This window comes from Gymnoscopelus braueri (genome assembly GCF_963280865.1).
Source record: "Gymnoscopelus braueri genome assembly, chromosome: 8".
Classification (NCBI taxonomy): Eukaryota; Metazoa; Chordata; class Actinopteri; order Myctophiformes; family Myctophidae; genus Gymnoscopelus; species Gymnoscopelus braueri.
The window spans coordinates 20,353,480-20,366,549 of NC_137609.1; the positions used below are offsets into that span (position 1 = coordinate 20,353,480).

Below are 13,070 nucleotides of genomic sequence, written 5' to 3' on the forward strand. Positions count from 1 at the left end.
TTTTACAAATACTAGTGAAGTTCAGAGGTGACAACCTAACTCCAAAAATGTACCCTTTGTCGAGCAACATTAATGTTTAGACTGTATGATACTGAAGATATCTTGAAAACTGAAAAAGTATAATGTTTAAAGCATATATTTGCTTTATTCCCCATTATAGGACATGCTGCTGGGCACAAGTGTCATTGGAGAGACTGCAGCTACAGTATTACTCTAGCTTACATTTAGTGGCCTCATTAAAGAAATGTGTCTGCAGGTGCAGTAGAGAGGAAGTTGCTTTTGAGTTCAAGACTTTATTGTCCCAAAAGGGACATTTGATTTGCTGTAGGCATACAACCCAAACCTAATACATGTTCACATTAGGTAAAATAGACAGTAAATGAACATGGGACACTATAGGTCATTATCTAATCAACCATTCAAATTGTATAGCTGTTTTCTAAAAGGTTTGGAGCAAAACTTCTGTAATGAAAGGCTGTGTGATGTTTGGTTCCGTGAACTCATACTGACTATTAGCCCCACCTTATGAAAGCCATGCAGCTAAATATCAACTAGCTGAACAGTGGTCACAAAAGTGGTCACAATACAACGGGACCGGGGGGCAAAAACACAGGTTAGAAAAATTTAAAGATCAGTGGTTCTCAAAAGTGGGGTTGATTGATTGATACTTTATTAGCAGTTTGCAAATAGTACAGTGGTACGATTTGACAATAGTTAAAAGGACAACACAAAAAAAGCCCTATAGGGGCTTTCCATTGTGGTCCTGTGTATTCTGTGGTATTCAGGTAGCTAGTATTCAGGGTTCCTTTCTTAAGGGGGTTCCATAAGGGGGCTCTAAATGGACTTGTAGGCCGGGTCTGAGAGTGAACACATGGATGTCCATGTGTACACTCTGACTCTCTCTAAGTTGAGGTCCTTGGATTTTTAGTCATTTTCTTGTGATGTAATAAAGTTGCGAATGTACCTTCACCTTTCCAGTAGAGGGCAGCAATACATTGGCGATACCGTACCTCTCTGTCTCTGTTCACAAAGTAGACGATGACGCTTCGTTTCCCATTGGCCGACGACACGCCTGGAAGCTCCTCCTACACCCGGATGTTTTGCTTACAGTTTTCCCTTCGCATGGCTACCACAGAGTTATAATATATCGATGGCTACGGCGAGTGGTGTGTTTACATAACTTCTACATGAAAACAGTGACTTGTATTGATTTGTAGCGATGCTCCGCGAGTCGAGGGAAACGTTCCCCTTCGTGGAGGACAGTTTCAGCCGCTTCATGTCGCAGAGCAACATCTACGGTCTGTGTCAGGCTGGAGACCAGGAGCTGCTGGCTGCCACTCTCAAAGGAAAGGTGGTCTGTTTCAGATACCAAGACCTACAGCACAAGATCAGACCTGTGGCCAAGGAGGTGCAGTTTGCCTACATACCAGGTGAGGAGGGGTTGCTAGGAGGTGCAGTTTGCCTACATACCAGGTGAGGAGTGGTTGCTATAGGAGGTGCAGTTTGCCTTGGACCAGTAGCCTTGGATCAAGACCATCATTCATAGATGTAATTTATCGATTTACTTGCAGTCAGTCAGGCAAGCCTTTATCAAGTTACATAATGAAGTAGATGTTTCATTTGATCAAAACCAAGCAAGTAACCATTATCAATTTGTACTGCAAAATTTCGAAAAAATTAAGCTGTCGGTCACAGCGTTTGGTAATATGTAATAGGAAATATGTACAGGAAAACATGGTCACAGACTGTGACCACATGTTTTGCAGTAAATATGACCATATTACCAATATGATTTGATGTCAAACTGCTGTATTCTAGCTGTCATTATCTTGCAGCATATACTATTTTATGGGGAAGGGAACAATATTTTGATAATGTTTTTTTTGTTAATCAGTTTATAATCAGGCTCCTCTATATCTTAATTGAAATTCAAGTTCACATAATTTGGATATTGTTTAATGCCTTGGTACTACAAACTGTCCATCCTGTTGTCTTTTTCTCAGTTGATGCAGAGATTGTATCAATCGATGCTTTCAACAAAACTCCCCCCAACCGAGGTCTAGTAGTGGGGATCACATTTATAAAGGTATGTTGATGCAAAAATCATAATGTCAAAAACTATATGCGTATGCTGTTGTATCTTCTACAGATGCTGTCCTCTGCAATAATAATAATAATTATTATTATTATTATAAACACTGCATATTTGAACCTCTCATCCCTCAGGACTCTGGAGACAAAGCCACCCCTTTCCTTAATATCTACTGTGATTATGAACCTGGCTCAGAGTTCAATCTGGAGTCAATTGCACGTAAGACACTCCAACCACCAACAAACAATGTTCATCTGCCTATTTGTGTGCCAGTGTCATGCCGAAAATAGCAGATCTAAACTCACAATGCAGCACAGTGCCACACGTGAGCTTGCAGATTGGCTAATTTCGGTGTGCAACTCCATGCACAACTATGTATAACTCAAACCTAATGGATTTTCCTGCATGAATGTGATTGTACTGCTTCATGTCTTGGACAGAGAGCTGCCTGAACCTGGAGTTGCAGTTTACTCCCTTCCAGCTCTACCACACTGTGTAAGTCATCCCACACACAGACAACAACACAATTACCTGTATATTACCCACTTATATATATATATGCCCCTATTTTGGGCATGTCATTGCAAATATACATTTTCAATCAAATTCAACATAGCAAAGAAATAGCAAAAATAGCTCATAACGTGTCACACTGCAACACATTCTGGGCTACTAGATCTGCTAGTTTTGCTATTTACTATAAGTATATACAGTATATAGAGTTTTAAGTGATTAAGTGTCATGAGTGGAAGCATAGAATTCAGCTATATAGGTCATGTTTTGCTAAAACAATTCAACACCACACACCATCCTCTTTAAAAAGGGAAACCTACAAAGGATCAAATATGTCAATAACATTTCTAACAATTTCTTTATCCTTTAGTGTTCAATGTGGAGAGAAAGGCAGTGAGACAGTGTTTCTGTTGAGTGGTCACGATCAGAGGATCCACCTCTACAAAGAGGCAAGTTGAACCGAACTCTTATTTATGGCAGGTCAATAAACTTTATAACTTATGTATTTAATTGTAGGAAACCTCCATTCGCATTGATCCATATTTCAAATTGTCAGACCTTTATCTCTCTTTTTTTCTTCTTTTTTCTTTTTGTCCTTCCAACAGAATGCCTCTCTTCATCAGTTTGAAGAGCAGCCAGTGGAAATACTCTTTCCTGAGCTACAAGAACTGCCTAGCAAGTTAGTTGATCTTTAATTTCTGTGTGTGTGTGTGTGTGTGTGTGTGTGTGTGTGTGTGTGTGTGTGTGTGCGTGTGCATGTGCGCGTGCAGTGGCAGAACAAGTCAAAGACTGGCCGGGGGACAGAGCGAATGATCTGGCCCCCCCGGACCAAACCGACCGACAGCCCCCCACCCCCCTCGGTTGGACGCTTTTGGAGTTACGTTGGTGACAGCGCAGACGAGCACTACTCATGCATTATGGTGTGATATAATAATAACCCATTAAAGCTTGACGTTAAATCGCTTTACAACAAACACATGCCCGCAACTGCGGGTCTTACAAGACTCGCCTACTGCAGTTTTCTCTCACACAAATTCAAAGCATTAGAAAGTTAAGAGTTCACCACCACAGACCCATTTCAGCTAATGAGCAGTAAATGTTTAGAAGAATGGCACAGTGGCCCAACAGTTCTAGTACAAGACTAAGTACAAATAAAGTTTCAAATTCCTACTACTCACCACTATTTGAAGGGCATGATATAAGCAGGCTAAGCGCATATAGTGAACTTCAATTTACTAATATCAAATTCTTGCAGGCAGTAACAGTACTCTAGCCTACCTGTTAATCTGGCTCCCTGGCCCACATGAAGGTAACGTTAGTAGTTTGGATGAATCGCTGTAACGTCAGGAGGATGAGAGCGAACAAAATATGCACCTAATTTGGATCAGACATTGCAGTTCATTTTTGTCTTCATCTTCAGGTTTTTATCTCTATTATTTCATAGCCACTGAGCGATTCCGTTCATGATTAGGCTACATCATTGACAATGCTGCAATGTTCTGCATTCACACACTGGTGATAAATGATTGATGATGGGCCCGCTGCCTGCCGCTCCACATGCCAAGAGGCGGAGCGGCCGGAGCCCGCAAAGTGCGTCCAAATCCTAACAAAATAAAGGTCTGTGTGATCTGATGGCCGCGGGCCCCTGGAGTCCTGGGCTGGGGAACGGACGCAACCCCAGCCCGCCCTGGCGTTCCGCCCCTGTGTGTGTGTGTGTGTGTGTTAAGGTTATATTGTTACAGGAGATATTAACAGGCAATTATTTGGAACCAGCTTGAGAATGCTCTTTGTCAAAAGTTTGTATTTTTGTCCCTCTTCCTTCTAGTGTACTATGGCTGGATATGCTGAGCATTCCTGGAGGCCGGCGTCTCTCTGCATTTGGCTGTCAAAATGGCTGTGTTGGTCTGGCTGTGGTCAACGAGACTGAACCAGGTAAAGCTGGTAGACAACAAAACACAATTTATGACTGTTGGACAGTGGTGGCTCAGGGCTATTTGTCAGGGCTCACTTTGCTTCACTATCAAAGCATTTTTTGACAATGAGCCTCTACTGTACTTTCTCCTGTGGGGTGCTACACTGTTGTGAAAAGATACTTTTTGAGACGAGATAAGAATTTAAATTCATTAGGCTGCCATTCTTTCATGTTTCAATTTTGACTTCAGTGTTCTTTTGTCTTATAATTGGTAGAAACATGTTTCTCATAAGGATGTTGTGTATTCATGTCAGCGGTGTTACAGAGTTGGCGGGTACAACTGGACAGCCCCATCTCTTCAGTGCTACTTTTCCCACTGAGCTGCCAAACTGAGTCCATCCAGACCCCAGAAGAGAAAAGTATGTGACGTGTTTGTCCCACTTTAGTTTAAGGTCTTACATTACGCCTGATTTATTTGTTGTATGACATGTTCTGCGCCAAAGAAACAGTAACTCAAATTCTTTATTGAGTTCCATTATCACTGTTCATCATTGTGTTTGAAAAAGAAAATTGGGCATGATTGGATGACGATTGTGACCTCTTTTTCAGGTATGGAACTAGAAGGCTACAATCTTCTGGTAACCAGTACTATAGAGATGGCGGTTGTCTACAGGTCAGCCTTAAGTAGCTCTCTATAGATTTGATTAGTTTAGTTTAGTTTATTAGCACATTGTAATATAAACTAGATATCAAAAGAAAACAAGTTATTGTACGAGAGAAAGAAGAAAAGGAAGAAGCCAGCAGGCTTATTTGGAATCATTTCCTTAAAGGAAGAGGTCATTAAAATGGCATACATTAAAAAGGTAAATAAAAACAATACATGTTTACACATCAGAACTAAATCATATGGACTATACAGTGAGGAATAAATAATTAAATAAAATATATTTTTTAAATGTTTTGAATGAGATGATCAGAGTAATAACTGCAATGTTTTGTGTGTTCTCAGAGACGTGCAGGAGCATGGTATGTCCCATCCAGTGTGCCTCTCAGAGAGTGACCAGTTTGATGCAGTACTTTGTGCCTTGGTCATTGATTTGGACTTTGATGGACACAAGGAGGTGCTGTTGGGTACCTATGGACAGGTCAGTGGGAGGGCGCCCTATGTTGCAATAAAATGAAACCACTAGCTTCATTCATGAAGTGTATGAATTGATACAGTTCGTAGATGTGTCCAATGTTCTCTAATATGTTCCAGGTAAAACCCTTCCCAACTTTCTAATCTAGACAACTAAAAAAGGACTGGTTTTATTTATTAAGGCTCTGATGCAGTTATCATCACATTGTCTTTCTACCAAAAAGGAACTGCTTTGTTATAAGCTGGAGCAGCCGGTGTGTGGGGGAGATGGACGGTTCCAGCTGCTGTGGAGGCGGAGTTTCAAGAGCCCCCTGCTGTCCATCATCTACTTAGATTTGACAGGGGATGGCTTGAGAGAGCTGGCTATCCTGACACTAAAGGGACTGCACATTTTGCAGGTACAGCAAGTAATTGGCAGCAGGGTGTCCTTTGGGATCCAAGGGGATGGCAATTTTATGTCTTTTATTATGACCATGGATATGGTTTGGTTTGTAAGTGGTCACTTTTCTTGCCACCCTCTAGTGCTTTCTGAAATGATGCCTCTGATAGGCAGCACACTGTGAGCACAGTGTACAACCAAGAAAAATGGCTTTTCCTCAGGATGAGTCTTTCATGGGGGCTACGAATCCTGTGCCGTGATAGAAAATTGTGCTACTTTACATACCAAATACATTAAAAAATATACTCTTCTTGAAATGTATCTATCGGAAAAGTTAAATTTTATTCGCCAACTAACTGAATTTTCAAGGCATTTGGTGCATGTCATGTGCATATGCTCACTAGTATACATACACATAACAGTACAAGAAATAGGCAAGAATAGGTACACTACAATGCAAAACAGGGCGACAGAAGTGGTGTCAGCTTATGTATCTATCTAGGCTTCCATCTTGATGAACAATTGTATTATTTGAACAATTAAGTTATTTTTTATATGTGAAAAGCTATATGGATTTCACCCTTTTGGCCAGGGCCCTCTTGAAAAAGATGAAAATCTCAATGTGGTTTTACCCTAGTTAATTAAAGGATTAATTACAAATAAATACATAAAATTAAAATTAAATTCAGAGGTCCAGGTATAAGTATAAACACTGCAGGGGTGCCTGGCAGTTCTTGATTGTCTGATGTATATTATACATCTTTAAACAAGGTACCAATACACCAAAGAATATTTATAACAGAGGATTTGCATTTAATTTAGTCGTTAAGCTGCATCAACTCAACAGCACAACAGCGACCCCAGCTGGAGAACTGGGCTAAACCATGTGAACTGATCAGTAGGCAACAATATTAATATTATTAAGTATAATTTGCTCTAAAAAAGGACACAATCTTCCTCTCAGAGCCAGGCTTTTGTCCATGTAGAAACTGTTCTTTCAAGTCTACCATTTCTGCCAAAGGAATCAGTTCATCATACTTCTTCAAATCTTTCTCACATTCACTACAAGAATTTCAAAGACCACGTGAACATAATATTATGGTTTTACTGTGCACAGGGTTAAATTCCTCTGTTATTGTATCCATGTGTAACTCTGAGAATTTACAAAAGGACCCTTAGGGATCCATTTGGTTACATTTGTACACTCTCAGAATTAAATTAACTCTTTGACTCCCTTTGAATTTTCAGCATAGTTTGACCAGCACCGCTGATGTGGTCTTCGACCGACTGGCAAATAGGGTGTCTTTGCTGATGGCAGACTCTGAGCAACAGTTAGCCAAACGTCAACACAGTGAAGAGAAGGAATATCTGGCCGACACAGAAGAGTGTACTCCCCAGCCACCGTTGAATTAAAACCCAACTCTGAACTTTTTGTTTACCTGTGCCAGAGACAAATGTTCAAAGAAACATTTGGATTTCTTTCAAGTGCAGTGTAAATGATTACATTGCACTCAGAAGTTAAAATTAGATGTGATGACGCATAAATGACAAAACCATGTTGGGTCTGTACAAGTAGTAGTTATAATGATCTAATGTGTAGTTTGACATGGGCCTGGAGATGCATACAAAGAGGCCAGAAAAAACATGGAGTTGCGCAAGCATGGTAGGCTACACTAGTTCAATCAAAACGACATGTAAATATTTACATTTTCTATTTTTAGTCTGTCGGCCATGTCATTTATTAAGTCTCCACTGTTAGCAGACAGAAATGCGAACAATATAACTTTGTAATGGTAGCAGGCATGGTCATAGACTTGTGGAAGTTGTCTACTGCAGTGATTCTCAAACGTTTTAATTTCAACCCCCAGCTTAATAGGTATTAGACCACTGCCCCGCATTTGATTTAACACACTCTTGAGTTACAGACTCATAAGAGTCCATTTGGTTCTTAACTGTCAATCATTTAGCTGGGGACTCCCTGGAATCCCCCCAAGGGCTGCTGGGAGTCCTTAGACCCTATATTGAGACCCACTGGTATACTGCATCCATGTGTGTATTTATAGTCAGTCAGAAAAATTGTCCATGAAAAATGTCACCAGTGACATTTTTCATGGCATCAGCAGATAGCTGCAAGGAGGGTTTAAATCAACAATTGAATCAATTGGCAATTAATTCACAATTGATTTATTATAACAGAGGGGATTATACATGGCTTAACTTTAATAAAGTTTGTCCTACAGTTCATGTGTTCATGTGTTTATGTAATTATGCTGTACAGTGCAAGTGAATTTAAATACAGTTGGGAGTGTACAGTAGGCTACAGAAATGTTAGGTAAATAATTTAAAAAAAAAAGAGATGTGTCCATGAGTTTTCATTGGTTTCCTTTTTTATGACATGTCATTATAAAATGCTATACTTTGATTATTAGAGCTTGCATGTTGGTAGATTGCCTGTGTTCATTCGTTTTTGTTTGTTGAGATTGACATATTTTGGAACGTGGGGGAAAATGAACATCATTAAACTGACAGTCAAAGGTAGATGCTGATTCACTTGACACACAAGATGCCCTGATGCTCAGATCGTCGGCCTCCTCTTTGGCCGGTCAGTGGCACTGTGGTCCACCCTCGAGCTTTGAAAGAACATTTCCCTCTTGCATTACAAAAGGCAACAATAACAACAGCTGCACTTATCACTATATACCGACCTGAGAGGACTCGAGCAGAGGAACATGTTCTGTGGGAGATGGCGTGGAGAAGATGACTAAAACATGTTCCATTGCCTTGCTCTACTACTATGAACATCTTCTGTTTGTTTCATAGTTCATCGCACTGCACGCCGAGCAGAGCTCTGCGTTATTATAAAGGCACTGTGGGATTGTGCGTGAAGAATGACCGTAAAGACCATGCTTTTTGAAGTGACACAGAGAGAGTGCAGCCTGCTATAATGAATGCATTTCACTCAATGGATCTTTATATTTAGCTGTGTGTGTGTCTGTGTGTGTGTGTGTGACGCTGATCTGCCAACACTCCGAGGAGCAGGAACAGCGGGCTTGATCTGACATTCTGCAGCTTTCTGGAGAAACATTTGAAGACAAAACGGGGGGAAAAACTTGCAGTTTCGCGAGAAAACTCGCCTCTTGATCGCGGTGTGTGTGTGTGTGTGTGTGTGTGTGTGTGTGTGTGTGTATTATGTGGTGAGGACGCTGCTGCTGTGGAATAGCGCACATTTTATTTACTAGCTCGGAGAAATCATGATGATGGCCGGTGGAGCACTGCTGGAACATAACGGGATCTTCTCCGATCCTAACCTTCACGGCCAGCAGATCACCCTCATGGATCAGGCTGATTCCCCCGACTCTCGCAAACGACCACTGGAGGAAACTCCGGCTGAGGAGGCCGGTGGCTGCACCAAGCGCACCAACACGGGAGGTAGGAGAGAGAGATCAGTGCTGTGGACCTATACTTCTATCTTCATCCACCTCGTATCAACAGCATAACATCACATCACATCCATGATCCAATCTGTTGTAAAAAAAGGAAAAAATTACATTTTCTACGTATAGTAGGCTACTGTCATTAACACATCTAGAAGACAATAATGATAATGAGGATAATGATCTTTATTTATATAGCACCTTTCATACATAGAATGCAACTCAAAGAAAGAAAGATCATACCATTTTAAAAATTTAAAAATAAATGAAATAAAAAATAAGAAAAAAAAGTACATGAAGAAACTATGTGCAGAAAACTATTTAAAAAAAAATAACATAAGAAATCCCACTGAATATCTGTCAGATTAATCATTGCCATAAGCAAGGCAAAAATAAACATGTCTTAAGATTACATTAAAAAAATATCTACTAGTACTGATTCAGCCCCTATTGGTTCATTGCTCGCTACAGTAGGTATTTCTCCGCATGCAAAAACAAGCACAGCTCATTGTTCACACACCAGCCGTCAACACCTGTGCACTTTCAGTTTAAAATATGATATTATTGCAATTAGTCCGCGTCGATTATGTAATAGCATCTGCATTATTATAGGCGCATGAACCGAATAATAAACCGGACAATAAAACAAGAAAGAGTAGCAAACTTGTATGTACTGTATGCGTCCGATCAGGTTGAATCTATCTGACCCGTGTCACCTTTGTGCTTTAGCCCAGTGGTTCTCAATGATTTTGGGGGGTCCCCAGATGACAGTGAAGTGACAATTTAAGGACGTTTAAGACCTTATTAATACCTAAAAAGAAAGAAAAGAAAAAGATCATTACTGCATCAAAAGTAATCAACAAACTATACTAAAATTGTCAAATAATATTAGAAAGAGGCAAATATTTTGAAAATAGACGATCTACAAGCTCACAGCACTTTATCCATGGAACCGAGTCAAACTAAATTGAATGCCTCAACTCCTACAATTCCAAGTGCTTATCCGGGTGTGGGGTCCCCAGTTCAAATATGATTATTTTGGGGGGTCACGACCTGAAAAGGTTGAGAAGAACCACTGCTACATCTGGGGTTAGGTATGAGGGAGTGTCATGTGATGGGAGTTGAGAGGTCACACATTCTGGGTGTTAGTCTTACCAGAGAGGACCATGGGGAGCATATTGCTGTAGCAACTCTTTGTTTACAAAATCAACTCGGAGCATGTTGCCATATTACGTACAGTACAGGCCTACGTGTTACTAGCCCAGGCCTGTTTTCATTTGGAACAGCACACATCAATCTATCTAAAGTTTCTTAAGTGAAATAGAGAGAATCTCTGTTATATAATCAGAGCCAATGTAGTGCCTTTGTAATGACCATAAAGATTATGTCAAATAGACCTTGAAGTGTTATGAGAGAAATGGAATGTGTTTTTCTTTTTGACAATACCCAACAAGATGTTTAATGGGATGTTGACACATACAAAAGTATTGGCTCATAACCAAACCCATTACAAAGCAATGTTCACAAAGTCCACAAATCAGATTGCAATTCATTGTGGAAAGGTAGGAGACATGGGACTACAGTAGGCCCATGTGCATGGGGAAAGGCATACCAGTGGCGTAGACACTAGACACCCTTATCGCACTCGAAGATTCTCCCCCATATCAAGTTAATTTTAGGGCAACATCTTTCTGTAGGTCAATAGGTCTCTTAGATTTAAAGAAATGTGTGATTTCCATCACCATTTGTAAGTATTATCTAATAATAACAAATGAGAATCCTGTCTTTAAGATTCATTTTAGGTTAATAGAATGGTAGGTAGCTAAATGAATACAGTAGCTTACCATAGCCTATTATAGCTATACCATATTGCCTAATAAAACCAGATCAAACGGAAACCACAACTATAAGACTGTAAAATACAAGGACCCTTTGCAGTGGCATCTAGTGAATTGATTGATTGATTGATTGATTGATTGATTGATTGATTGATTGAATACTTTATTAGTCACAACCATAAACAGCACAATACCATCAGACATTAAGGCCTAAAGGATAACACAAAAAAGTCCTGGGGACTTGTTTCCTGATCTTGATTTTGTATTGTTTAGGTTTAGGAGAAATGCTGGTGGTCAAGTAGATAATCAACAAGGTAAAAGTATCTTCGAGGTAAAAATATCAATTAGTACTTAAAATACCAAATGTAGAAAGTAGGCTACTCATTATGCATTATATCCTGTTTCACAAGTTTTCAAATGTAACATATTTTGAAAATAGCAGATCTACAAGCTCACAATGCGTTGCATCACGACACATTGTGAGCTTGTAGTTCGGCTATTTTCAAATGGCCGAAATGTAGGGCTGAAGTGGGTAATGTATGTTTTGTAATAATAATCAAAATCTACAAAATAACTAGTTAATAAAGTTTTCAAATAATTGTAGTGGAGTAAAAGTATAATATTGTCCTCTGATATGTAGTGGAGTAGAAGTAAAAGTACTGAAAACTGGAAATACTCCAGTTAAGTAAAAAATACCTCAAAATTGTACTTAAGTACAGTACTTGTATATAAGTAAATGTACTTAGTTACTTTACACCACTGCTTGCGACATGACTCATTAGTATCAACTTGGAGAACAGTCATGAGAGTGATGGCAGATATATTAGTTCTAGTCTCTTCTCCAGAATTGGATTATTTTGGTATCACGAAGAAAAGACTGCTAGATAGGCTTATAGGAAACACTTATTTGATTAGTTTTTATACTAATTGAATGTCCAAGAAGAGTTGGCAGTTAATTCACCATCCTGAATAGCAATTTACTTTGGCTATCTTTCCACCAAGCACAGTCAGTAACTGGACCGTAGCAGCATTATAGTTTACAGCAATAGCATGGCTGCAGAAGCAATGTAAGCAAGATCATTCATTTTACTTTTTGTAAAGTTAGCTTCTTTAGAACCACTGAACATCGGTAAAGCAGAGGAGATGGTTTCCTTGTTTCTAGAGAAATATGATTTATTTGCATAGAGATGCATGTAGATTTCACCCACGACTGGTTTATGCACACATTTACAGATTACTATGATATACAGTAAATAGTGAAATAGCGTGATATTGCATTTTCAGAACCAGAACCTCTTTCCGTTTCCATTGCATCTAGAAGTACTGCAGTCATTTCTAGGATTTCACTGCACAATGACTGAAAAAGTAACATTAACACTTCAATTTCCAACTCCCAAGAAGCTGCCATGTTCCCCAGAGGTGCTTCTGAAGGAATATTATTTGCAGAGGCTCTGACCTATGAATCAATAAATCAATCATTCAATCAATCAGTTAATCATTATATTCATACTGTCATACACATGAAGTATTAGCATCTTATTGGTCCCATGCATTTCTGAAACGTATGAGGATAATGCAGGCCAGTACAACAGCTGATTTGGAAAATATCAAATCTGCAATATGAATTGAGTAGAAAATGTGTCTTCTCTCTCAATGCCCATCAGAGCCATACACGTATTAATCATCATGATTTATTGAGGTATTATTTAACTATACAAACTAATTCTAGATCTCTGCTCATTTAAATAATATATTAGACATGCT

The 13,070-nt window shown here is 39.4% G+C and overlaps 2 protein-coding genes across 2 annotated transcripts in view; both read left to right on the plus strand.

The window, feature by feature from the left end:
• Nucleotides 1-1,117: 1,117 nt before the first annotated feature.
• kptn (kaptin (actin binding protein)) lies at nt 1,118-8,276 on the plus strand. Its single transcript, XM_080435442.1, has 12 exons — nt 1,118-1,430; nt 2,004-2,086; nt 2,227-2,311; nt 2,533-2,587; nt 2,976-3,054; nt 3,211-3,284; nt 4,431-4,537; nt 4,832-4,936; nt 5,127-5,190; nt 5,527-5,662; nt 5,880-6,053; nt 7,283-8,276. Exons 1-12 carry the CDS (start codon nt 1,220-1,222, stop codon nt 7,445-7,447), a joined length of 1,338 nt encoding a protein of 445 aa, XP_080291568.1. The 5' UTR covers nt 1,118-1,219; the 3' UTR covers nt 7,448-8,276.
• Nucleotides 8,277-8,749: 473 nt separating this feature from the next.
• The window catches only part of LOC308090301 (RNA-binding protein Nova-1-like), a 20,892-nt gene continuing 16,571 nt past the window's right edge, over nt 8,750-13,070 (plus strand). Inside the window, exon 1 of the mRNA XM_080435422.1 lies at nt 8,750-9,463. Coding sequence (XP_080291548.1) covers nt 9,286-9,463 — 178 coding nt within the window. The 5' untranslated portion in view covers nt 8,750-9,285. The remainder of the gene's footprint in view (nt 9,464-13,070) is intronic.